This window comes from Pelodiscus sinensis, chromosome 19 (assembly GCF_052426305.1).
Source record: "Pelodiscus sinensis isolate ZL-2025 chromosome 19, ASM5242630v1, whole genome shotgun sequence".
NCBI lineage: Eukaryota > Metazoa > Chordata > Testudines > Trionychidae > Pelodiscus > Pelodiscus sinensis.
In genome coordinates this window covers 4747225-4774760 of record NC_143070.1, presented here as the reverse complement: position 1 = coordinate 4774760, position 27536 = coordinate 4747225, and the positions used below count along the sequence as shown (strand labels likewise).

The window sequence follows — 27536 nt, the reverse complement described above, 5'->3', positions numbered from 1 at the left end:
GCCAGGGCGGGTGCTGCAGCTGCTGGAGACAGGTAGCAGGCGAGGCTGGCACGAGGGATGACCTGGTGCCTTCCTGCTGGCAGCGTTTGAACATCGGCCGTCCAGCCACCGGACATGGCTGGGTCCCCTTTCTGACAAAGTCTGTTTGAAAACCAGGCACGTGGTCACCCCGCCTGCCAGGCAAAGTACAGATGCGTGGGGATGGCCCCTTTCCCCCACAACCAGCACAGACAACAGGGTTAAATTAGATGATCCATTTTTTAATCACCATGTTTATTACCTAATGTACAAAATATACAAAACAAAAGGGGGAGGCTGCACCAGTGGGGGGGAGCGAGGTGAGGACAGTTGATGTCTCAGGGTGCGGGACGGTAAAAAAATAAAACAATGGAAAGGAAACAAACCAAGCCCCCAGATGCCAACAGCAATAAAGTCAGTCCGTTTTCACAGAAAACAGCTTTGCGCCCCCCCCCTCCAGCGACGCGCTAGCACCAATGGGAATCGTGTGTCTGCAGTCGTCGGCAGGGTGAGGATGGGTATTTACAGCGAGGGGAGTCGCTCCGATTTCACGCACGTAAGGGGCCGACAAGCTCCCCCTTTTCCTCAGTGGATCTTTAGCGTGATGGGGGAGGGTGCTTAAAGGACTCCTCCACTCCCAACAGAAGGATCGGTATCCTGCTGCTGCTGGACGGAGGGAGAAGTCTGACCACATGCCCAGAAACGGCACCATTTCTGGGGATGCCAGAGCGTGGCCGTGGTGTGGCCCAGCTGCTCCCTGGGCACAATGCCCTCGGGAGGCCTGAGCCTGGCAAACCCGCAGACAGAACGCAGCCCGGAGTCGGGTGGCCGCCAGACACCCCTCCCTTGACACAGAGACATTTACAGTAGTAACAACCCGCGCCGCCCCCCTCGCCCTCAGGTCCCAGAGCAGGCAGTAGCTTGTGTGCTTGCAAAAAGTCTCTTGGGGGCCCAGAGTCAGGTCCCATCAGGTTAAAATGACACAGGAAGGAGCAAGGTTGGGGGGGATTCTCCCCCAGTGGTTCCTTAGTAGCAGCAGCCGCTGGGGAGGGGTTGCTCCTCCCCCCCAGGCATTACAAGGCCTCACAGAAGCCATAAGTGGTGGATGCAGCCCCAAGTCCGACAGGGGGCACCCCAGAGTCCATGAAGTGGGGTCTGTGCTGGGAGGTTTCACGGGGCGTCGGCGGGGTGGGGGAGGGCCCCGGGCGCTACGGCAGGGGCGGCCCGTTCACTCCGGGATGGTAGAAGGCACAGTTGTTCTCGTACCTGCAGCTGCCTTTCAACATGAAGTGGCGACACACGGGGCGGCTCGACATGTCTGCGTGAGAGAAAACGGGGCGCAGGTCAGCCACGGCGGTGGGGCACGGCCAGAGGGGTGGCAGGGCAGGGGATGGGGGAGAGACTACAGCTCCCAGCATGCAACACTCCACCCTAACCCAGGCTGCCAGGAGCACAGATTAGAGCTCCCAGAATACTTCAGCCTAACCTGACGCCAGGAGCAGATTGCAGCTCCCAGAATGCACTACTCCACCCTAACCTGGGCAAGCGAGGAGCACAGACTAGAGCTCCCAGCATGCAATGCTCCACCTTCACCTGGGCCACCAGGAGCAGCCTCCAGCTCTCAGCACGTCATGCTGCAGCTGAAACTGTCTCCCTTGTTTTCACAGGCCCATAGGGGGTCTCTGCCAATCTGGGCCCTGCCCCCAAGGAGCAGGGCCTGCAGGATCGAATGGGTGCAATGCATGCTGGGTCTCCCCCATCGGCCCTTGCCACCTGCCGGATAAAAATGGGGGAGGGGAGGGGGCACTCACAGGCCCCTCCCACAAAGGGGCAGGGCCATTCCAAAGCCACGGCCCTCTGCTCCCCCTAGAGGGCAAACCAAGCCCCCTACAATTACCTCCTCCGTGGCCTCCACCATGACCCCGGCCGTGATCCCCTGGGTGGCCTCTGCCGTGATCTCCTCCGTGGCCACCGCCATGGCCGCCGCCTCCGTGGCCCCCACCATGGCCGCCGCCGCCTCCGTGGCCCCCACCATGGCCGCCGTGGCCCCTGCCGTGACCGCCGCCGTGGCCTCCGTGACCTCCGCCGTGGCCGCCGCCGTGGCCGCCTCCTCCACCCATGCCGTTGTTAGGAGGCCCGCCTCTGCCGTTGGGGGGGCCGCCGCTGCGCCCACCTCCTCCTCGCCCCCGGAAGGGGGGCTCCCCACCTCGCCCCCGATGGAAAGGGCCTGGGCCGGGCCCTGGGCCAGGGCCGCCCCCTCGCATGCCCCCATGGGGGTTTCCTCTCATGCCGCCGTCAGAGGGATCCCAGAAATCTCCACGTTGGGGAGGGGGAGGGCCCATCATCCTGGGCCCACCAGGCATCCCGGGACCAGGGGGCATGTTGGGACCCCCTGGGCCGCCATGGGGACCTAGGAAAGAGAGAGAGAGGCACCAAGGTTAGAAACCCCCCTTCTGAGCATGTAGGGCAGAAAAACACCAGCCCCTGAAACTCTCCTGTTCCCTGCACACAGCAATCCCTAAGCACCGCACGGGGGCATTAGCGCCCTCTACCTCGCCCCCTAGCACCGCACTGGGGCATTAGCGCCCTCTACCTCGCCCCCTAGCACCGCACTGGGGCATTAGCGCCCTCTACTGAGCCCCCTAGCACCGCACTGGGGCATTAGCGCCCTCTACCTCGCCCCCAAGCACCACACAGGGGCATTAGCGCCCTCTACTGAGCCCCCTAGCACCGCACCGGGGCATTAGCGCCCTCTACTGAGCCCCCTAGCACCGCACCGGGGCATTAGCGCCCTCTACTGAGCCCCCTAGCACCGCACCGGGGCATTAGCACCCTCTACCTCGCCCCCTAGCACCGCACGGGGGCATTAGCGCCCTCTACCTCGCCCCCTAGCACCGCACTGGGGCATTAGCGCCCTCTACCTCGCCCCCTAGCACCGCACTGGGGCATTAGCGCCCTCTACTGAGCCCCCTAGCACCGCACTGGGGCATTAGCGCCCTCTACCTCGCCCCCAAGCACCACACAGGGGCATTAGCGCCCTCTACTGAGCCCCCTAGCACCGCACCGGGGCATTAGCGCCCTCTACTGAGCCCCCTAGCACCGCACCGGGGCATTAGCGCCCTCTACTGAGCCCCCTAGCACCGCACCGGGGCATTAGCGCCCTCTACTGAGCCCCCTAGCACCACACCGGGGCATTAGCGCCCTCTACTGAGCCCCCTAGCACCGCACTGGGGCATTAGCGCCCTCTACTGAGCCCCCTAGCACCACACCGGGGCATTAGCGCCCTCTACTGAGCCCCCTAGCACCGCACCGGGGCATTAGCACCCTCTACTGAGCCCCCTAGCACCGCACCGGGGCATTAGCGCCCTCTACTGAGCCCCCTAGCACCACACCGGGGCATTAGCGCCCTCTACTGAGCCCCCTAGCACCGCACCGGGGCATTAGCGCCCTCTACTGAGCCCCCTAGCACCGCACTGGGGCATTAGCACCCTCTACTGAGCCCCCTAGCACCGCACTGGGGCTTTAGCGCCCTCTACTGAGCCCCCTAGCACCGCACAGGGGCATTAGCGCCCTCTACTGAGCCCCCTAGCACCGCACTGGGGCATTAGCGCCCTCTACTGAGCCCCCTAGCACCGCACAGGGGCATTAGCGCCCTCTACTGAGCCCCCTAGCACCGCACTGGGGCATTAGCGCCCTCTACTGAGCCCCCTAGCACCGCACGGGGGCATTAGCGCCCTCTACCGAGCCTCTACCTCGCCCCCTAGCACCGCACAGGGGCATTAGCGCCCTCTACTGAGCCTCTACCTCGCCCCCTAGCACCGCACGGGGGCATTAGCGCCCTCTACTGAGCCTCTACCTCGCCCCCTAGCACCGCACGGGGGCATTAGCGCCCTCTACTGAGCCTCTACCTCGCCCCCTAGCACCGCACGGGGGCATTAGCGCCCTCTACTGAGCCTCTGCCTCGCCCCCTAGCACCGCACGGGGGCATTAGCGCCCTCTACTGGGCCTCTACCTCGCCCCCTAGCACCGCACGGGGGCATTAGCGCCCTCTACTGAGCCTCTACCTCGCCCCCTAGCACCGCACCGGGGCATTAGCACCCTCTACTGAGCCCCCTAGCACCGCACAGGGGCATTAGCGCCCTCTACTGAGCCCCCTAGCACCGCACTGGGGCATTAGCGCCCTCTACTGAGCCCCCTAGCACCGCACTGGGGCATTAGCGCCCTCTACTGAGCCCCCTAGCACCGCACGGGGGCATTAGCGCCCTCTACCGAGCCTCTACCTCGCCCCCTAGCACCGCACAGGGGCATTAGCGCCCTCTACTGAGCCTCTACCTCGCCCCCTAGCACCGCACGGGGGCATTAGCGCCCTCTACTGAGCCTCTACCTCGCCCCCTAGCACCGCACGGGGGCATTAGCGCCCTCTACTGAGCCTCTACCTCGCCCCCTAGCACCGCACGGGGGCATTAGCGCCCTCTACTGAGCCTCTGCCTCGCCCCCTAGCACCGCACGGGGGCATTAGCGCCCTCTACTGGGCCTCTACCTCGCCCCCTAGCACCGCACGGGGGCATTAGCGCCCTCTACTGAGCCTCTACCTCGCCCCCTAGCACCGCACTGGGGCATTAGCACCCTCTACTGAGCCTCTACCTCGCCCCCTAGCACCGCACAGGGGCATTAGCACCCTCTACTGAGCCTCTACCTCGCCCCCTAGCACCGCACTGGGGCATTAGCGCCCTCTACTGAGCCCCCTAGCACCGCACTGGGGCATTAGCACCCTCTACTGAGCCTCTACCTCGCCCCCTAGCACCGCACAGGGGCATTAGCGCCCTCTACTGAGCCTCTACCTCGCCCCCTAGCACCGCACTGGGGCATTAGCGCCCTCTACTGAGCCTCTACCTCGCCCCCTAGCACCGCACAGGGGCATTAGCGCCCTCTACTGAGCCCCCTAGCACCGCACTGGGGCATTAGCGCCCTCTACTGAGCCCCCTAGCACCGCACAGGGGCATTAGCACCCTCTACTGAGCCTCTACCTCGCCCCCTAGCACCGCATGGGGGCATTAGCGCCCTCTACTGAGCCCCCTAGCACCGCACTGGGGCATTAGCACCCTCTACTGAGCCTCTACCTCGCCCCCTAGCACCGCACGGGGGCATTAGCACCCTCTACTGAGCCTCTACCTCGCCCCCTAGCACCGCACAGGGGCATTAGCGCCCTCTACTGAGCCTCTACCTCGCCCCCTAGCACCGCACGGGGGCATTAGCACCCTCTACTGAGCCCCCTAGCACCGCACAGGGGCATTAGCGCCCTCTACTGAGCCTCTACCTCGCCCCCTAGCACCGCACGGGGGCATTAGCGCCCTCTACTGAGCCTCTACCTCGCCCCCTAGCACCGCACGGGGGCATTAGCGCCCTCTACTGAGCCTCTACCTCGCCCCCTAGCACCGCACGGGGGCATTAGCGCCCTCTACTGAGCCTCTACCTCGCCCCCTAGCACTGCACAGGGGCATTAGCGCCCTCTACTGAGCCTCTACCTCGCCCCCTAGCACCGCACTGGGGCATTAGCGCCCTCTACTGAGCCTCTACCTCGCCCCCTAGCACCGCACGGGGGCATTAGCACCCTCTACTGAGCCCCCTAGCACCGCACGGGGGCATTAGCGCCCTCTACTGAGCCCCCTAGCACCGCACAGGGGCATTAGCGCCCTCTACTGAGCCTCTACCTCGCCCCCTAGCACCGCACAGGGGCATTAGCTCTTCCTATGAGCCTCTACCCCAGTGTTTCTTAAACTTTTTAAGACTGTGGAACACCAAACAATAATTTGGTTCCTTTGGTTTTTTGTCAAGCACAAAAAAAAAAGTCACCTGCCCCTTTCAGGGCAGCTGTTTTGAACGCTGTTCTCTGTGGCACACCGGTGTGCTGCAGAACAGTGTAAGAAACCTCCCCCACCCAGCACTGCATGGGAGTCAGCAGTCCCTACTGACTTAGGCCTGCACCAAAAAGTGTCCTCCCCCACCCCCGCAAAAGGTGGTAGATTCCTGCTTACCAGGCATGGGTCCTGGCCCCCCAGGTGGGAAATGCTGCATGTTCTTTGGTCCAGGTGGGAATCCATTGGCAAGGGGCCCTGGGGCTAGCAGCCCATGTGGTGCTGGAAGACGGGAGAGCAAAGGGATGAAATACAGGCAATGGGGAGAGAGAGGGGGTGGGAGAAGAGGAGACCCACTTCCCATCTGTCACAGCCAACCTCCCACCCTAACGAAAGACGTTTACAGGCCACCTCTCTGGAATCCCCCCTCCCCCACGCCTTCAGGATGCTGGGAGCACCAGCTCCCCCCGGCCCTGCCTATTGGAATCCAGTGAGCTCACATCCTTCTATTACCCGCCCGCCAGAGCTCTCGGGGAGATCGGTTTGCACGTCTCAGGTGCCCAGTCGAGACCGAGGGCAAGGAAACAAGCCAGAAGGCAACCGGCAGGACAGCATTTCCTCCCAGCACCAGGAGGTCAGAACAGGCTCACTGGCTCCCTCCACGGGTCTCTTACCTCCTGCGGGCCCTGGGGGCTGCGTCTGGAGGTTGCCAAGCAGATGTTTGATCTTGTCCGAGTAATCTGGCTGCTTCATCAGCTCCTCTGTCTTGTGGTTGTTGGGCCCACCCTGCACAGGGAAGGAAGGGAGAGGAAGGGCAGGGTTAGAGGGAGTGTGTCTAGGTTCCCCACCAGCCTGCTACACCCCCCTCAGCTGTCTGACCACTAACTCCAGGGCGCTCAGCTGGTCCACTAACCCCTCTAGCTGGGGCCGGGGGCTAGCTTCACCCAACCGCTTGGTGGGGTGGGATGGGTGGGGGAAGAGGGTGACCGATGAGAACCCCACCTACTCATACCTCACCCCAACTACTGCTCAGCTGGGGCAGTTTAGCTGTGGGAGTGGCCTCTTCCTCCTAACATACTGAATGCTGGACGGGCCAACGGTCTGCTCCAGCACTGGGGAGTGCCGTGGGGTAGACCGGCCAGGGAGGCCCCATCCATAGAACAATGCAGAGCTAACCCCTTTGGGTGTTGAACCCGCTCAATATGGAGCCTGTAGGGTCAGTCCTCGCTGCCTCCCCCAAGCTAGGCAGCTTCTCCAATTACCATGATGGAGGTGAGGATCTCCTGCACGTTCATGGAGGAGTTGGGGTTGGGGCCCTGAGGGCTCTTGCCGGCCCCCATGCTCCCCATCAAGTTGGCCAGCACTGGGGGCAGCTTGGAGCCCCCGGCTCCGTCGGGAGACTGCGAGGCGGCGGCTGGGTCGAGTCCTTCCTGGTAGGTGGCCTCGTCCATGGAGCATTCCTGAGAGAGGGACAGAGGAGACACGGGAGTCAGGAGGGGCTGAGGGCAGGGAGGACGCCCCAGCCTCAGGGGCTGGGGGTCATGGCTGGGCACTGGGGTTTCTGGGCCTTTCGTCCTCGCCTAGACCATCCCTGTTAGGGGAGACAGGGACAAAGTGGGGAAGGGCCCCCAGCGAGCTAGGAAATGACCCCCTGCTCTAACCCCTAGACCCCTTCCAGAGCGAGGTGCGAACCCAGGATCCCTGACTACCAATCCCTCTGCTTTACCCCAACAGGTAGAGTGCTGTGCCCCAAAGCAGGGTAGGGAACCCCGGCCCGGCTTACCTCGTCCAGCGGAATGAGTTTGGGCGGCAGGGGTTCGTAGGACTCCAGGTCGGGTTCGTGGGGACTGTCAGGAACACTGCAGAGGAGACAAAACCATCAGATCTCAGCACTTAGGAAAGCTCCCCACCCCAAGGACAGCTTCAATAGCCCCCCACTCCCTCAGCATTCGTGGGAAGCCCAGCTAGCAGGATCAGAGGGGAATCCCAGTGCCCAGCAGCCTAGAGTCCAGGCTGGCTCACATGCCGGGACCCCGGAAGCTAAACGCAGGGTCTGTGCACCCTGATTTCAGCAGTCAGCTGACAGGCTCCAAGGCAGGAGGGGGCTCATATGCCACTAGAGAGGGCTAGAGCCAGACTGGCTTCAGGTGGGTTGCCATACATCTGACACAGCAGCTGCTCAGTACAACCCTTCGAGGGGGGCAAATAGCTGCCTCCGCCCGAGTCTTCCAACCCCTCACCCTGCCCTCCACAGCCACACCCACCTCTCCTTGGAGAGGAAGATCTCCTGCAGGATGCCCTTCTCCCGCTCGGCCTGGGTGAACTTTTCCCGGCTGCCGCTGCCTGGCTGCACCAGAGGGCTAGGTAGGTCAATGAGCTTGGGGTAGACCCAGGGCACTTTCTCCTCCATGGTGTCATGGCTGAGCCGGCGGGCCGTCTCGAAGGCGTGCCGGTCCATCAGCATCTCCCGCTTGGCTGCCTCGCCAAAGTCTTTGATCTTGTTCACATTGACTGTCGGGAGGGAGAGGAGGAGAAAAAAAGGGCAGGGGTTTAGTCAGGGGACGAGAGACAGGTCACTGCCACATGGCCAACAGCATGGGTGAGACTTCAATTCCACCGTAGGAGCCCTGAATCCCTTTTCCACCCTGGGAGCCAGCAATGCCCTGGTGCTGGTGCCCCGTAGAGGGGGAGGCCCCACATCCCATTATCTAGGGCCCTACTACATTTGCAGTCCGTTTTGGTGCTGCCTTCAGTGCTGAGCAGTGGGAGAGCGGCAGCTGCTGGCCAGGAGCCCTGCTCTGAAGGCAGACCCGCCACCAGAAGCGGCGCAGGAGAGCGACTTGATACCGCATTGCCGCCTTTAGTTCTGCACTGCTGCTGCTGGCAGGGTGCTGGGCACCCGGCTGACAGCCACCGCTCTCCAGCCAGCCAGCTGTGAAGGCAGCCCAGAAGGAAGGATGACAATACCACAGTCCTCCCAAAATCACCTTGTGACTCTCTTGCAACTCCCCTATTTGGTCAGGACCCCGAATTAGGGAGACACCAGTCTGCCCTATGAAATCTGTAGAATACAGGATAAATGCATACTGACCAGATTTCATGGCCAGTTATGCATCGCCATGAACTTGGTAGAGCCCTATGCATATCCCAGTCCCTTAGCACTGGAGGGGAGATGGCGCACCCCAGAGGGAAAGCTCCCCCTCGGTACTCACCTCGCTCCGTCTCGTCCAGCTCAAAGTAGAAGTATTCTCGCAACTTGCTTTCTTCAGGCCAGCTCACTGTCTTCTTCTTCTTGCCCTTCTTGGTAAGCTGCGTGGAGTCAGCGGGGTTCTCGGACGGCTTGGCATCCGAGTTCTGCTCAGACGAGGCTGAGGGGAGGGACACAGAACGGCTCGGTGATCAGATACACACACACACACAGCTTGGATCTAACAACCAGAGCCCCCAAAGACCAACCCCACAGTTAAGCTGATGTGGAGGCTACCTACCCCCTATGTCCCAAGGTGGATATATCCTGGCTGCCATGGCACACCAGGCAACATGCATGATAGCAGTGTTTCTTAAACTTTAAGACCAAAGAACACACCAAAAAAAAGTCACCTGCCCCTTCAGGGACAGCCATTTTGAATTCTGTTGCTCTCCACAGCATACCTCCGACTGCCTTGCAGCACATCGATGTGCCACAGAATACAGTTTAAGAAACACTGCATTATGGGGTTTTATAGGCTCCCAGGTGGCAACATCAGGTCTGATCCAACACAGGCAGGACGTTGGGCTGAAACCTCCTGCCACCCACAACAGAACCCATTGGCTCAAAGACCTTCATCCTTACCCGTCTCCATCAGCTCTGGGACCTCAACTGCCGGCACCGGAGTGCCAGGCCGATCCACCTCCATGGGTTCGGATGCAGTGGCAGGCTCTGGGGACGATGGTTTAGCAGCGCTCGCTTCTGGGGCTGGCTTCCCTTCAAACGGACTCGCCTGGAGAGATATACGGAAGCAGTGTAATGGCATGCGAACCGCTGACTTCCAGCCCCTACACCAGACCCCACTCCCACCCTGCAGCAGAGGACAGAACCAGCCCCTTGTTCTAACCCACCAGCTTCTACCCTCCCCAGCCAGAGACGGGACAGAACCAGCCGCTGTTCGCATACAGAAGTGCAGGTACCTACCTTGGCTGCCGTAGGAGACAAGACTTTCTTTTTCTTTTTGATCTTGATCCCTGGGACGGGGGCAGAGTTAAGGGCATCTAGGAAGCCCAACCCTTCCATTGCTGCAGGGAAAGAGAAATGGAAGGTTATGCAAACTAAAAGCTCCAAGCACCTGCAACTTCATGTTAACCTGCCCCCCTCGCATGCTAGACCCCACTCCCCTCCCAGAGTCAGGGAGAGAGGTCAGGAGTCCCGACACTCAGCCCCCACCCCCCTCCCAATGCGGGGATCGAACCCAGGCCCTCTGACCACCAGGACTCAATGTACTCACGTTGCGCAGGAATGATCTTGACTTTGATCTCCTTGGTGCTGTTGGGGGTGGTGTTCAGAGGTTTGTATTTCTTCTCTACTGGTGGGTTGTCTGCCGAGGGGGTGGACGAGCTGCAAGAGGGAAACGCAGACATGGTATTGAAATGCTGAGGCCAGAGTCCAGGAAAGGGATCAGACAGCACCCAGAGCGGGCAAATGCACATCCCACAGTGGTCTGCTGTGAAGAGCACAGCACATCCCTACAGCTCCTTAGCAGGAGGCTGAAGGGTTACAATGCTGGGCCCGTCCCATGCAAAGGGCCTCGGATTAATCCCCTCAGCGCCCAGCTTGTGTCCAACCCCGACTAGAACCAGGCATCCTGATGCCCAGTCCCAGCTGCTCTAACCACTAGGCCTAACACCCTTTGCACAGCTGGGGAGAGAACCCACAAGTCCTGACTCCCAGCTCCACCTGCTCTAACCATTAAACCCCACTCCTCTCTGAGCCAGGCTTTCACACAGACTGCTTCCCAGGGCTGAGGCAGAATGTAAAAGCAAGGCAAGAAGAGGAAGCCCTGGGCATTTTCCGCAAAGCTGGGAGGGATGCTCAGACCTACCTCTGTCTCTTGACTGGCATCGGCTTCAGATTATATTTATCAGAGACCACGACTGCGTTGGGGTTCTTCTTTACTGGCACCAGGGAGGGAGTCTCCAATTCCAACCCTACGGCACAGCAGAACTCAGGTTAGCAGAATAAAGCAGGAGGATATGCCCCCACGTTTCCATAGCACCTCAGCGACACGAGATGTTCAGGCTGGGATCGGTCACCCAGTGCAGAAATGCAGCCAGTTTTGGGGTGGTGCCTTTGGAGAAGAGCCACACAGAGCCCCCAAACATATCTACTCGTTGCTACCCCCCCCCCGAGATCAGAGAGGTGTCCCTCCCAGTACCCACCGGTGGAGCGGAATTTGGCATGGCTGGGCGCTGTGGTGCGCAGCGATTTGGGCTTCTCGCGCTTCTTCTCTGGCATCTCCTCAGTCTTAGCTTCCGTCTTGGCCTCCTGTGGCTTCTCCTGGATGGGCGCTTTGCTTTTACTCTCCTCCTTTCGCTTTTTCTTATCTCGCTCTGTGGGGAACAGGAGGGTTAGGTACTGGGGGGAGGAGGGGGAGGGTGTGTTCAAGTCCCAAAGGCAGATGACACTACTGAGAAAACCACACCCCATCTGGGGATCAGAAGGGAATAGCCCACGCCCTGCCCGCATTAGATAGGATGGCCACGGGAAGCGTATTATGGGAGCAGCCACTGAGCAGTCGAGCGGCAGGGAATTCACTGCTAGAGGCCAGAGCTGGGACGTTGGGAGCTGCCCACCAGCGGGGCCTGAGCCAGTACAGTGGGGACCTGTCTGTTCAATCAGTGCTTGGGGAGCCTGGCTAGGCAGAGTGCAGCAGCGTGACTCACCTGCTGGCTGCACGCTGCTCTGGGAGCGGATGACACCCATCCAGTCGCTGACGAGGATGGAGGCCAGTCTGCGGAGCTCTGGAAGGGGAGAGGGGACAGAGGTTAGAGGAGGGCAGCTCGCACTGAGCTCTGGCACAGGGGAGGAGGCACGGCAGGTGCACACACGCACAAGGTGGCCTCTTACCTTCGTCCTCGCTCGACTTGCTAAGCTGCTTCACCAGTTTCGCCGTGTTGTTCTGGAAGAGATCAGAGCAGGACAGATGGTTATGGTTAGCACTGCCCCAGGCCCGGCACTGACCGCTAAGGGAGAGCGCCAGCAGTGTCACTCACTTGCTTCAGGTGATCCACGGTGAGGGGCAGGTGCTGCAGCGTGAGCAGGATCTGCTGCAGCAGGGGCACATTGCTGGACGCCTTGGAGCTGGTGAGCCAGGTATTGAGAAGTTTGTAGCCCCCAACCCGGATGAACCTGGGACGAAAGTGAAGCCTGATCAGCACTGGTGTTGTGCCCTTCCCCCTCTACAGGCTACAGCCAAACCTTGTACTGTGTCTGCACACTCCTTACAGCCCAGGACCGATCTCCAAGCATCTCCCAGAGATGGCTCATTAAAAGCACACGGCCTACTTGAGACCCTCTTTGCACTTGGGGGGGGGGGGGGGGGGAGGCAGGAACGCCCAACCAGTCATACAGTGAGCGGCAGAGATGGGAAGAGAACCCAGGAGTCTTGACTTCCTGCCCCCTTCTCTAACCCACTAGATCCCACTCCCCTCCCAAGGCCGTGGCCAGACCCAGGAGTCCTGACGCCCACTCCGTGTAACTCTCCATGGCACTTACTTTGCCAGGATGTCTTGCGTCCGAGTCTGCAACAGGATGTTCAGGTAGATGCAGCGACTGACCATTTTCTGTGCGTCTTTCATTAAGCTGCAAGCAGGAAGGGAGAGAAGAGAGAAACTGAGCTGAGGCAGCACGGAGAGATCACAGCACATGGCAAACAAAAGCCACAAAAGCAGACTCTGTAGGCCGGGAGAAGAAGAGAGTAACAGGACTCACGCAGGACAGCATATGGTTTTTTCCCCTTCTGCAGGGCACTTGGCTCCAACCCAATACCGGCCTGAGGCAAGGACTGGCTCAGAACATATGGGATTTCCCCCATTCAATAAGGAAGCCTCACCAATTTATTCCAGCTGTGGACTTGCTCAAGACTAAAATGTTCTGCCAACTCCATACACCTCCCTTTAGGCAAAGGGGGTCAATGAGATGGGGGTTTAAATATTTCACAGGGCTATTACAGATGCCCAGTGCTGCCTCTCTACCCTGAGGAAGAACAAGGCGGCTCAAGGACAGATCTGGGAACAAATGCTTGGAATACAGTCAGGTGCCATCAGACAACCTGCAAGAAGGACTTCCACTGATGGAACCCAAGGCCAACTCCCGAATTCAAGTCTCCTCTGGAATCAATGGGGCCGGATTCCCCTGTTGGTTGTTGGTTTACAGTGGTACAACAGTGGCGCTCCTTTCATGTACACCAGCTGAGAATCTGGCCTGTGTGGCCTTAAGCGGCTTTAAAAATAGCCCACTCCCATCAACAGATACTGGCCACCAGACAAACAGATCAGCATTTAAACATGCTAAATAGGACTAGTCAGGTTCATTTTTACATAGCACCAGCCACTTCAATTCCCCCAAACAGATGTAAGGAGGTGGCTACATTGTACGCCCTGCCACACTAAATATTACTCAAGCCACGTTTTAAAGGGGAGACTTACTTGAAAATCTTGGTGATTCCTTCTGTGTTTTTGACTTCACCATCTCTCCCAAGGAAGCAATCTAATCCCTTTAAGAGCTCATGAGGATCTATTGGTCCAGAGCCCATGATGGAAAGTTCTGAAACAAAGAAAAAAGAGGCGGGGGGGTTACTCTGAGCAAAAAGCAGGCAGATATCATTACAGTAAGTGGAATCCAAATTTGATCAGGCGGGGTTCAGGTATCTATACAAGTACAAAGTATTATCCTATTGTTTCCACCAGTCAAGAGAGAGCACAGCGCAGAAAACTTTGCAAATATCAAGAGTTCCCAGAATTTGAAAACCAGAATTCTTTTCTCTAACCATGCGCTTGCCGCTACATATACATACAGCTTATAGGCCTTAACCAGGATAGAGTTGAACTCATTTCTATGCCAACCTGCCTCTTCTATAATCAAGCGCCTCTCAAGCCTCTGGGAAATCAACAGGACAAAAGGATAACCAACGGGGAAAAGTCTAGAGTGGGCAGTGTCTTAACTAAGGGCTCTCCGCTCATGTTCCCACTCAGTCACCTTGAGGATAACATAATAGTTTATGGCAAGGTGCCATTTATTGAATTGTATACACACAATCATGTTTTAAAGTCAATATCCCCCCTTTTTTGGGGGGGGGGGAGAGAGAACAAAGTCTGGCAGAGAATGCTGATGTTTTTTCTGAAGCTAATTTTTAAGTTAGAAGTTATTGCACACTAAAGAATTTACACCCAAATAGAGCTTAATCAGAGGAGAGATGTCAGTCTAAATCTTATTCAGTGCTTTAAAGGAAATAACTAAAGTCAATATTGACTTGTAGAAACACAATGTTGTCTACGAGAATGGGACCTAAAATATATCAGCAGCTGTAAATTTGAATCAGGCTAAATTTGATTAGCTACATAAAGAAGGAAAGGGTTCAATGTGAGAGCAGCAGATTATGTTGGAATCTATTTTGTTACAAAGAACCATTGCCCAAGTACATCTCAACTACGTTAAACAATTTCTTTTAAAAGGGCCTGGATTAGAAGAAACACATGGACAAACATAAATTGACAGGTAGTATTTTGGCGTATGCTATTAAAAAGATTGACAGGTTTGGGTTTTTTTTTATTAATTTTCCTCCATAACACTTCCAACATTCACAAATTACAAATGGTAAGTTACAAAATTTGTCTTTAGGAAATTTAATGCACCAAGTTACAGGTACATGTTTAAACAGCAAAAATTCAGTCACAAAAGATGCAACACAAAAACAAGGTAAGGAGAAACTCTGCCAATTTGTCCCTTAATGCAATTCTTCATAGCCTACTGCAATAGAAGGGACTCTGAAACAAGCTGATTAGATTCAACAGACCACGCAAGGGGAAAGCTAAGCTGTTTGGTATTATTGTTCAACTTGTTCTTCGCTTTGCCAGAGGAGAGGCCAAGAAAGAGACAGCTCTCTTCTTCGCAGGTTACACCAGACCTTTCACAGTGGATGCTGGGAAAGTACAGCATTCTTCAAGGGGAACTGGCAAATGGCTGATACAAAGTTATGACTCTCTCCCACAGTCAGGATGATGCAAAGCAAAAGTCATGCATGGATAAATTGGCCTGTTTGCCAGGATGTTGAGCATGAATGTTGCACAGCGTCACACCACCGTTTCTATTGGGTCTTTCAGACCCAACAAGGCCTAGGATCAGGTGAATCTGTGGCACGTAAACGGCTTATTGTAGATACCAGAACAGTAAGCAGAGTGTCTAAGGGCATAACTCGCTCTGGCAAAAAAAAAAAATCAGTTTAATTAATGGGAAGTTCAGCTAAGACTCTGAGTGGAGTCCAAGGGCCACTGGCAAGGTTTGATCACCCAGTATTTGATTTTGGCAACTGCTCGGTCTAAATGTTTCATTGAAGATGGAGCCCTGCACAAAACTGAGAAAACAGATCAAGTGAAGTGAAACAGAACCCGCTAACTGAATTGACTCTAAGCCAAGCGCATGGGAGCTGGACATGTCATTTTTACCAAGACTAACTTCAGGAAGTGTCTTGACCATGGCCCCTTTAAACAGAAGACTATGTTTTAAGTGATCTGCATTCAAAACAGACACCCTTCCCAAAGCCCAGGCACTGTGGTCTTTCTGCCACATGCTCCTAGGCTAGTATTAAATGGGATTTGAGGACTGCGGAGATCAGGGGCCACTGATGACTGGCTTAAATTCAGGCAGTCATGTGTCAGATAATTCAGTGGCAGGGTGGAAAAGTGCAACACTACTGATGTCCCTCTCAAAGGTGGGGCCAACTGGTAACATGCATAAGCAGCTGTTGACCAATATATTACTGACTTTGGGCCCAGACCCTGACTCCCTTGTATTACACACAGGCTTTCTTGAGCTCTAGTGCAGAGAGGAAGGGCAGAGTTTAAGGCAACTAGCTTGCAGCTCAGTTTAAGCACTGCAGCTTTCCTTGGAGCTCCAAGGGTGACAGCCTCCCCACTAGGAAACCTGGCACTCATCCCTTGGTATGAGAGCTGCAGGTATGCATCAGTGTAAGGGCATGTTCACCTGTCTGGAAAGTCTGTCTACATTACATGTCAAACTACAATAGTCAAGGCCAAACCGGATCAGGGCTGGGGCATTGAAGCAGGCCTGGCACTCAGCAACTCATTGCCCATTGTATGTTACCCTGATGCTGGGGGGGCGGGGGGGAGGAATGGGGGTGTAGTGTAGCTGCCAGTGCGTAAACAGTCCCCAGGCTGTACCCCGAGGAACGCTTGCAGTGTCAATGGTAGCTAGTGACACTAACGCAACCGTATGCCCCCTTGGTAAATTACACACTGTGTGAGGCAGAGACACAGACACACCACTGGAACAAACAAGGCAGTGAGTAAGGCTGCCAATGCTGCTTCGTTGGGGGGGGGGGGGGAGGCGCAAGGAGGGAGAATTTATACACACACACACAGACGGGCAGCATGGCTGAGTTCCAGAACTTTGTTGGCTGATCGAGACTGGATTCAACATGGAAAGAAATCCCCTTGTTGCTGCTTTTTCAGCAAAGTCCTTTCTCCGACCAGAAGGGGAAATAATATCCAACCACAGCCAGCTTTTCCAAGGTCTGGTGTCACCTCCTCCCCAGTGAAGTCTCTCTCCAAGTTAACTGCAGAGATCCACCATCACTTACTGGGCAACAGAGTTCAGTGGGAACAAAACTAAACAGTCGGGTGCGATGGAAAGTTGTTACCAGCGGATGGCTGTTCTGTGTCCTGGGGGAAGGGGAGCAGTTTGGGGGGTACGGGGTATTGTCAGTCCAGCTGCAAGGCATCCATGCTGGAAAAAAATCTCTGTGCCCGCAGTCCTCGGCGGAGAGCCAGAATGCAGGTTGGGCCATGGAGACTGAATTCCCCTCTCACCCCCCAGAGGTGGCCTCTTCCACATGCACGGTGGTTACGCTTCGGCAGGGAAAAAAGCTCGCAGTGCTGCTGCCTGGCTCGGATGTGCTTTGCTGGCGAAGAGAGGACTTCAGTCTCCAGGGTTGCCAATCCAACACCTGTCACCATCCACACAAGAGATCAAACAAAGAGTTATGTACACTGGAGAACTTAGCCTGTGTGAGACTAACCCACCCGAAGCCATGCTGAGACAGTAGACGACGCAGGATCACACAGGACCAAGAAAGCTGAAGGTCTAGACAGACCTACAAATAAGACTTGACCAGAGACGGATAAGAAGGAATACACAGAATTGACCAGGGTAACCAAAAAATTCCACTTATGTTCACAGTCTTTCCTGTGGCCTCAGTGCAGCAATAAACAGTGGGTGTTTTCACTGCTCAAGGTTTCCAGTAAAGATTTTAAGTTCTATTAATAAGACTGTGCAGACACCAGATTTGTATGCAGTAATGACAGGCTGCAACAGCTGTGTATTAGCACACAGCTATTCCGATCAGCCCACAATACTGGACTGAAGGACACTGGAGGAAAGAATTTGCAACTACTAAACCAATCGCAGAGCACCAGCTCCTTGACAATTTAAAATAAATGTCCATTACCAACCCCCCTTCCCTGCCTGAACAAGACTTAAAAGGAAAAAAAAAGGGTTTTTTAAATGCTATTTCCAATGTTTCTCAGGTCAGACAATAAGACAAACTAGGTCTTATACATTTCCAATTCATTTCACTTTCTGGCACACTGCTAAACCTTGCCACATTTGGGGCTGCCTAAGCTACAGGACAGAGGTTTGCTCTTACTGGAATTTATAGCATTTACGGAAACGTATTAAAAAAGATTAATGAGACGTTTAACTAAACTCGTAACTTGGGCATCTGTTTAAAAGACAAACTGCAAAATTGTGTGTTTAAATTCTTAACAAGCTAGTTAAATCTTAACAAAAGCTCATGTTTTGACAAGATAATCCCTGCCCTCTCACACACCAGAGAAATCCAAGATTTCCTTGGATTCCACCTAGGCAGGAAGTACAATTAACATGTGTAGTGAAGCCAGTTGTTAGGAATATGAAGTTACATGGAAGGCTCCTACTTCAGAATTGGCCCCTATAGCTTACATTTGAATTAACGTCCAATATGCACTCACACCATAAGGCTAGAGAAAGTATTAACACAATGTCTAAAACCTGTTTGTAATGCTTCTTATATCCCTTCATCCAGGACGTAAGAAATCAATCAGGGAAGGCTGGCTGCACGTTTCTCCCTAAGTATCTTCAGGGAATCAAATTAATGTTCACATTTTACAGGCAAAACTATCGAGGGAGGTTATATGACCTACTTAAGGACACAAAAGTCTGTAGCCACGCCAGGAATAGAACCCAAGAGTCCTGACTCTCAGGCATCCAATTCAAGGGACAAATATAGAACCCAAGAGTCCTATGGCTCACACCAGAAGATGGCACCCTTTCTCCAACACACAAATTTCCCCATTATCTACAGCTTTGTGTATATCCTAAAGCAACTGACCCCCCCATTATAAGCTCAAGCCTTCACCCAGTGGTTCTCAAACGTCTGAACTGGAGACCCCTTTCAAGCCTGAATGCAACTCTTCTCTCAGCCCCTGCGCCTTGTAACTGCTTTTTTATATTTAACAAAATAAATACTGGCGGTAAAGTGAGGTTTGGGGGTGGAGGCTAACAGCTCATGCCCTCCCCATATAACACTGATCTCTGGAAGGGTCACAACCCCACTTCAATCATCCCTGAGGAAGACCCTTGTAGTTCACCTCTGAGAACATCACAAAGCTTAATTTAGACTGAAGTCCACTCTCAGCTAAGTGCCTAGCATGCTCCCAGTTTCTAGGTCAATAGCTTGAGCCAATCATCTCGAAGGGGCATAAACCAACATGATAAAAGTTGCAAGCCCCTGGACATGGACTACTGGGAGTGTCACCCAGCATAGCTGTAAAGGAAATCAAGTGTTCCATTCTGAAAAGCTACTGCAAAATGGCTTTGGGTGTGTCCATGATCCCAAATCAAGTCTGTCAGGTTATACTTGTCTGAAAGCTTTTGCCAACTGACTCCTTACACACTCAGCACAGGATCACAGAAGCAACACTTTTGTTATATTGCTTGTGCATCTGCATTAATAGATATTCTGCTGGGCTGATTCTATTTAGAGTCAAGAGCTCAATAAATCTGGCTCTGCAATCAGGCATGTCTTAATACAAGGGGCATGGGTCCAGTGTTAAAGCATGAAAACCAAGGGTCCCCATTTGCGTGCAATTCCTCACTGCACTAGATTTCCTGTGTGACCGTAGCCAAGTCACTTAGCTCTCGGGGCCTCATGTTTCCCCATGTGTAAAAACAGGGCTAAGCACTGCTCTACCTCAGAGGTGTTGAAAATGAAAATATGAAGGTTAAGTGCTTCAAGAGCTACTGAGGAAATGGCATTATCTGCAACTTGACAGGATGCTATTTTAGAAAAATGCTTCATCACAGAAGCATGTTTGAAAGAACAGTTTTAAGTGGCATTCATAGAAAAACTGCTTTTCTATTTTTAACCTTGGTGAAACTGCAGTCCACAGTCAGCTATTTTAGCAGTAAGCTATAGAAATACAATTCTGGCAAAGTCACGAACATTTAACCGGTGCTGCACGCACCCTAGAAGTTCACATCACAAGCAGCATGTCTCAGTCCATCCCTCCCCAAAAGGGGCATTTCATCTGAAAGCACAGTGTGAATGGCTAAAGGGAAACCAGCACTTAGGACAAAGGTCTGGACAACCACCCTTACTTTATGGACAAAAAAAATAATCCTATGAAATTTACATAATGGAGAAAGGTTGCCATTTTACCATTTTTGTTCTAGCTCCTGAAACAGATCCTACAGTATTGTATCAATCACTCTTTGGCACGAGTGCCTTTTTTTAAATCAACACTAATCTCTACATTTGAGTGCTGTTTTGCACATGTTCTGTGCATTCAGCTGGAGATTAGGCTTCCTGCAACTAAGGAATTTCTGGTTGGAAAATCTGGCCTGCTGTGGGCCATGGAAATCAAGACAAACTTGCTCAAAGACCAAAACTGCTCTCAGTCAGCAAACTACCCAGATCAACAAGCTGAAGCTAAGTTACTCCACTCCAGTTTCTGAAATGCAGCCACCACTGGGGTGAAGCACTGCAGCTACGTAAGTGCACGCTATGCTAAATCAGAGGTCAAGCACAACAGAATTTGGTTATGATGTCCGTTAAGTGTTCACCGCCACTGAAAGGCATGGTGATCTAGCCTATCAAGCATGGCTCTACTCTTTGACGTGACTCAGCATATTCTCTAGTTCCTGTGTGTATTAGAATCACATTTACTAACTTTAGTGATAAAACATTTGATTCCTGTTAGCTCCACAGAACCAGAAAGGCTTTAAGGGAGCCTGTATGTTCTATTCTGGGCTCACCCACAAGCTGCAGTCTCACCTGGGTAAGCTTACTGCAATCAGGTTAAATGAAGGTAGAACTTAATTTGTACAATCTATTCCCAAAGAAAGCAAGGTGAACCCAGCCTGACAACTGGACCCCAGCCTGAATTTGCTGGCCTGGCAGAAAGCCATTTGTATTTGCCAGTTGAGCAAACAGCATCTAGAGTTCAGAGACAAAGCCACACAATGCCTTTTACAGAGCTGCTTCTCTGAGTAAGGCTGCACTTTGAATTTAACCAAAATCAATGATTCAGTGTTGAGTGGCATGCCTCCCAACCACTGAAGTGTGATACTGGTTAAACAATAAAGCATCGATCGATACATTTGCTCAACTAGCACTGAAGCAGGGCAGAAACCAAACTGATATCAGCAGAATGAAGCGCATAATAAATACCGGCTTCCATCTCCACATTTTAATACTGATATTCAGAAATTCAGAACATCTGGATTTCCAAATGAAGGGAGTCTGACATCAGGCCTATGTGGTACAAGAAATGCTTCCAGTGATGTGAACTTTTAAGCAACATTTTTACATAACTCTAAATCAAACATTAAAGTTTCTGTATAGACACAAATAGCATCATCATTTACAAGGTACAGTTCATGAACGTGAGTCAACAGATTACTACTTCCTTCTGAAAAAAAATCAGAATAAGTCAAGCTGGTAAGGGGAACAGCAGCATTATGTATACTTATTAGCCCAAAAAAAGGTTATTTCTAGAACATGAATCACTGAAATGACATTACTATCACTTGAAAGGATACAGAAACCAAGGCTTGTTTTTAAGCAGATGAAGTAAGTTTACAAGATTTAACAAGCCTTCAGCAAACCTTGGAAAAACACCAATTTGTAACCCAAACCATGGCAGATGAAGGATAGTGAACCAGAAGTGAAATTTATAGAAACCGAACAGGTTCTGAGAAAATAACCACACTTTCCCGTGACAGATTTCAATATCCTTTGGATATGAGCAGAAGTGATTAAACACAGGGAAAAACATTTTTAGATGTTACATTTCAGCCTTGTACTTTTAACTCTGTATCACGGAAGCCTAGGGTGGAAAAGATTGAAAAATTTTAGTCCAGTTAGATTTGAAATTGCGGTTCACCCCTCTGCAAGAGATCTAGTTAATTTCTCCCAGTGCTAATGAGAGCACCTAGTGGCAATTGGTCGAGGACACAGGGATCTGATTTTAAGCAATGGGTCATACAACAGGCACCCCATGTTTATCCATTGCCAAGATCTAGCCAGTCAGTATTGACGTAAAGCATGTCAAAGCAACATGGCTGCGCCAATTTAGGAGAAAGCCAGCTGTGTGTTCCAACCCTAAAGACAAAGGAACCCTGCAGACACTGGGTAGATTTCTAAATGCTTTGGGTGAAGGGATTTACTGAAGCTAGCATGATCTCTATAGGGGTTACGGACATGGCAGAGCCATAAGGGTCTGGATGGGAGAGAAAGATAAAAGGACAGATGACATACCACAAGCAAAGCATAGCTAGTGATCTATTAGGAACCCCTCCACAAGTAGCGTTCCAGTACAGCTGAGAAGTTAGATCTCATGTGACTGGACACCACTGGGAGAGTTGTTTTATACTTACAGTTTAGAGATAGAAATCAGGATTTTAGTCCAATGAAGACAGACAGACATCTTCATATCCTATAATCCTATTAATATATATCACAAAGGATTTAAGATATGGTATTCTAATCCCTAATCCTGGGGAGTGACTGAGGACTGCCAGTTACTGTAAGGCTAGAAAAACAAACATGTTTGCTAAATCATGATTAAAAACCATCCTGCCACTGCCCTCCCTCTCCCTGCCACTCTCCCATAGAAAGGGCCCATGACCCCGAACCTTTTGGCTCTAGTTACACTTTCCCAAATCCAGACAGAACCATGAGTCCAGACTCCCAACCTTGTGCTCTAACAGAATTCTCCTCCACCTACGTCAAGGAAACTGAGATTAGTTTGTATCTAAAAAAACGCAAGTACTCCCTCCCCCCCTTCAAATGGAAGGGCAAAGTGGCCACTGGACTGACTACAGCCAAGTTAAACCAAGACTAAATTCTGCCAAATCTTCCAAGAACTGGTCCCCATGTATTCAGAGACCTATTTTCTCAACTGAATTCTCTGGACTCCACACTGAGAGATCGGAAATCAAAAGTTATCTTTACAATATGTTGCACAGAACTCTCTGAACATAACTGAGGCTGCATTTGGGACGAGAACCTGCTGGTGACTGTCTCAAGCAGTCTACAGCAGAAAGCACAACGTACAGCTTACAGTCACAAGTTTCTCTTCAGTCATTCTTTACTGAAGGAAAACCCGGGCTCATTCAGTATTTTTGTCCCTTTGGTTTCTCAGGGTCTTACTTCTCCCAGCCTCATCCTGCATCTCGTGTTCACCCGCTTGAGAGACCATTAGATTACAACTTCAGGAAGGTGGGGGAAGAGAAAGACAGCAGGAGTACAGACTCATAGAACAAAAAGCCCATTAACAGAATTGATAGAAATGTACTCCCTTCTTCAACATCAGATGCTCTTAACACAGGGTAACAGCTGTTACGATGCAGAAACTTCATGTATTGGGATTTTTAAAAGTGTGGTATTAACATTTGAAAAGCAATCTTTAAAGATCTATAGGCATCTGGCTAAAGGATCACTGGCTGCACGGAAGGAACTAAGTTAGTTCTGCAATTGTTGAGGCTTCCAGCAAGAGAAAGTTACCAGCAGACCCACTACCCGACAGCCCCACTTGAATTAAAAGCAAGCCGGCCAAGGGAAATGATTGTGTATTCATTCTACATTTAGCCTCACTTTAGGTGAGTTTAACCTCTCATCTTCAAATCCCCAAATGGAGAATATTTTCTTCTAGAATCAAGTCTCAAAATGCACATTTAAGACAGACGTAGATTTGTCTCAGCATTTTCCCTGACAGATCTTAAATGAGGGATTTATTTAATTGTCTGCATGACATTAAAATGGGAAACCAGAACTTTCCTCTCATAGCTCTGTCATCTCAAATAGAAAATCTATTTCTATTAACAGGCTGCAAGAGCCATTGCTGCTTTCATCAACCTCTCTGGCTGGATCTTGTTATTTTCTTTATTTAGCATATTTCACCTCCATTAATCTTCTGTGCGCTTGGAAATTTACAAGCACACACATCTGCAACACGCATTGGATGAATGGCCCGTGCGCCACTCTTAAGAGGACCTACCCGTCGACACATACATGATCTTTACAAGGCTTTTGGTAAGTTTACTGCCTTGTATACAACTTACCTCATCCTACCTGCACTAAAATTTAATTGTAAATGCTGCTAAGGCCCAACCCAGAGACAAACTTGGCACCCAGAACGTTTAATAAATTTAACAGGATTGACAGTAGCTTAATGCTTCAGGATCAAGCCATTAGACCATATATTGTTCAGTTCTCATATGAGACTAAAAGGTTGAATTGCTTTACATTACATGAAATGCTACCACTGGACACTTCAGCAGGCATGTAACCTGCTGGTCTTGAAAAAAGTCTGCTTTGTGACGTCCCATTTCATATTAGAAACAGTCCAGAAAAAAAATATCCAGCAGTTTTAAAAAAAAAAAAAAAAAAAAGACACAAAAGCAGCCTCTCCTTGGTTTAAAAAAAAAAAAAAAAATCTATCTGAAGTTCATGCAGATCCAATGGGTTGGTTTGGGTAAAAGAAGTCAGCTCTCCCCTATAGTCTCAAAAAAGTTAAATTTGTAGTGGTCTTAACAGACTGGCAAGCTCTTAAAATCAAGACTCAAAATATCCTTACAGCCTCTGCATGCATCAGTTGATGTCACTGCACGGAGTTGACAATGGAAGAAGAATTAAAAAGAAATAAGCAAAGTGGTCTGGAACAGAAATGAAGGTTGTGAAATGTAATTAATACCAGAAAGGTTTGCTTACCCGTGAATTGTGGCTGTTCCCCTCCCTTTGATGAGGGCTTCCCTTTTTTTCCTAATGATCACGTCTTTTCCTAGTACATTATACAGGAACTATGGCACTGTGGAATGTGGCAAATTAATTGAATACAAGCTTTTTACCTGTCTCCTGCTCAACAAGACACTTGGGGAAGAGTTGGGGGAAAGGGGGATGGCTGGAGAAAATGCACGCACCCATCCCATCCCCAGAATCCTTGACAATAGATTTGTGGGGTATGTACAGCACCTTTGGAGTCCAGTGTTAGCATTTCACATCTGTTATGACAAATCAGATTACATTAACTGATCAAGAATGCTCCCCCGATTGCCTTCAGAACGTCTGAAAAAAGACCCAACGTAGGAGGGAGACAAAGCAGACTGACTGCTTTAAACTAGCACGGAAGAAAGATAAAAACCAATTTAAGTTACAAATACAGCCGAAATAAGACAGACAAGAGAACGGAGGTCCAAATTCATGGGTTATGTTGAGACCTATAAGAAAGAAAGAAACCTGGTGGACTTAGGATCATACTTTGTACTCATATATTAACTTGTACCCAGAGGATTCCTGTAGATGAAAGAGCCGGGAACGGAGTTTAGTTAGACCAGTTTAGAAAGGGAGGGCAGGGTGCCTTCCCCCGCCCCATCTCTCATTCCCTCAATTCCATGCCTTCAAACGCAAGCCATTCGGTGGGAGGAGTTTGCTCAGAGCTGGTTACATCACCTCCCTGCCCATGGGTTCTCTCTTTTGTACAGGAAGAGAGAAAATGAGGCAGTCGCCATTTTAGAAGCAAGAGAGGAAAAACAAAACAAAAAAAAACCCCACAAAACAAAAAGGCTTCAGTATCTATTAAGAGGGAATTCATAACAATACAGCTCCCACCATACATACATACATATACACACACACACACACACACCCCTTTGTATACTCCCTCAATCCTACAAAACTACAGCTACTAAAAATACAATGGGAGGGAAATCCAATTCTTGTTAGTTTAAGATTCACTATGGAATCTTACCTATCACAATTTATGAGGGGGGGCAATCTGTCCCCCCCCAATTATGGGAGGGGCAAAAAAGTGAGGCAAAATGGAATCAACCTGCACAAAAAAAAAAAAGCTGCTTGCCAACGAACAAAGACAAGGAGACAAAACAGCTTCGCCATCTTGAGTAGGGAGGGGAAAATAGAAAGCGAGAATCACATTTTCAAAAGCACATTAGATTTCACAATTGGAGTCTAAATGCTCTCAAATTCCATGCCCATCTTTTTTTAAAAAAGGTAAATGAAGTTTAGCGAATTTAAGTTTTTTTAAAACATCTTTTGCAATCTTTATTTTTAGATTGCCACCCAATTCTTAAGATTGCCCTTTTCCCCAGCTATTACATATATATGCAAATACATTAACGTGGCACTCCAGGTTCTTTAAAAAAAAAAATCACATAAAAAAGCCTAACTTCACTGAATTTAAAATATTAAATGATTTTACATATTGTAAGGTTAATTTCTTTAAACCCCTCTGTGGCTAATATATTTCTCTTGCATTCCTCACCATTTATAGCCTTACCCTGCAATCTTTATGTACAGATTGCTCATTGTCCTTGTCTCCCACACAAAGAAGTGATACTTTATGGTTCAGTTAACACCATCATTTGCATGGGAGCTCATTAACCCTTCATATTCGTAGAGACGATGGATTTGTCTAAGACACCATCATACTCCTTATAAATATGCATTCATATTTGCAAAACAGCTGACTTTTAAGGGTTAACCATCTGAAACAAAGCCTACTTTCCTCCCAATTATATACACGTATTTTTGGTTTCTTCCTGGAGTTAATTCTTTTTGATACAGGAGGAATTTTTTTGGTCAGTTGGTTGAAAATTCGACACTTACTATCCAATTATTTTTCTCGTCGACAGCGCTTCAAAGTTTGTTAATTTTTGAATTAAAGTGGTGTATTTTAAAGAAAAAAAATAATTGATTTGTTTTTGGTCATGGTTTTAAAAAATACAGCAACTTTTCAGGGATTTTTTGGTGGTTTGTCAAGATAAAGAGATGCAAAAAAGTTGCTCGATTTAAAAAAAAAGGATCAGGGCAGGTTGTTGCTAATTATTTTGTTTGGTCTTTTGGATATGTTTAAGTGGCAGTTTCCTTCAGGTCACAGAGACTTTGAACGGCTTCCCAAGGACGGTCGAAAATATGGTGGCTGCTTGTGTGTGTCTTCCAAGGACCAAGTGGGGGGCTTTTTTCCCTTTTCTCGTAGCAAATTCGACTCCAGTCTCAAGACCAAACCAACCTGGAACAAAAGAGATAAAGGAAAAAAAAAAAAACACAATGAGCATTTTTAGACCCAAAAGGCACCAATCTCACCCCCATCCCAGGATTTCTAACCGCAAGAACAGAACATTTGTCCCCAAAACTAAGCACAAAGGTTTCTCAAAAAAAAAAAATGTAAGAGGAAGAGGGGGGGGGGGGGAACTGCTGTAATTTTGTAAATCTGAAGTCATGGGGCGTCTAGAGGGGCAATGGGGGTGTCTAGGAAGGATCATGAGGATTTTTAGAGAAAACCCCCTTTTGGGGGGGGGGGGGCCTAAAGTCTCATTATTGAAATGGTGCCCAAAGTCAATTAAAAGCCCCAGGTCCGTGCCTCGCACCTTGGGGGTTAATTAGCAGCAAGAATGATTAACGTCCAAGGTCATTGTGGTGGGCTAAGGGGTCCCCCCTCCCCCCCCACGCCGCCCCTCCCCCCCCACCTCCCAGCCTGGCGCTCCAAGGAGCTCTGTACTCACCTCTAACCAGACCCCAGAATGGCCGAACGCCGCGCGGGCGGCGCCTTTTATACGCGGCCCCGCCCGCCGGCGGCCCCGCCCCTCCCACTCGCGCCGCGGCGCGAGAACAAAGCTTCCGTCCTGGCGGCGCCCCACTCCCCCCCCCTTCCTCGCCAACGGCCGGGGCCTCGAGAACCGGCTTTAAACCGCGAGCCGCGCACGCCGCCGCGCTCCCCTCCCGATGGCCGGGCAGCAGGCGGCCTCGAAAATCAATTATAAAATTGGCGACGTTTGTGACGCAGTTAGGCAAAGGGCCCAGCGCGCATGCGCGGCGCGGAAAGGGCGGTGCACGCCCC

General features: G+C 51.5%; 1 protein-coding gene across 2 annotated transcripts; it reads right to left on the bottom strand.

Annotated features, from left to right (window-relative positions):
• Positions 1–254: 254 nt before the first annotated feature.
• PPP1R10 (protein phosphatase 1 regulatory subunit 10) lies at positions 255–27347 on the bottom strand. 2 transcript variants are annotated; one of them, XM_075913802.2, is made up of 20 exons: positions 27202–27346; positions 26306–26708; positions 13554–13671; positions 12622–12708; positions 12120–12255; positions 11974–12025; positions 11790–11867; positions 11286–11456; positions 10949–11054; positions 10355–10464; positions 10045–10145; positions 9706–9853; positions 9086–9241; positions 8138–8384; positions 7657–7732; positions 7136–7333; positions 6548–6659; positions 6054–6155; positions 1916–2428; positions 255–1336 (listed from the first exon to the last, which is right to left on the bottom strand). In XM_075913802.2, the coding sequence occupies exons 3-20, from the start codon at positions 13658–13660 to the stop codon at positions 1227–1229; spliced, it is 2610 nt and encodes an 869-aa protein (XP_075769917.1). In that variant the 5' UTR covers positions 13661–13671; positions 26306–26708; positions 27202–27346; the 3' UTR covers positions 255–1226. The 2 variants fall into 2 exon arrangements, with proteins under 2 accessions (XP_075769917.1, XP_075769919.1); XM_075913804.2 differs by lacking the exon at positions 7136–7333 and having other exon boundaries at positions 27202–27347.
• Between the last annotated feature and the right edge of the window lie 189 nt (positions 27348–27536).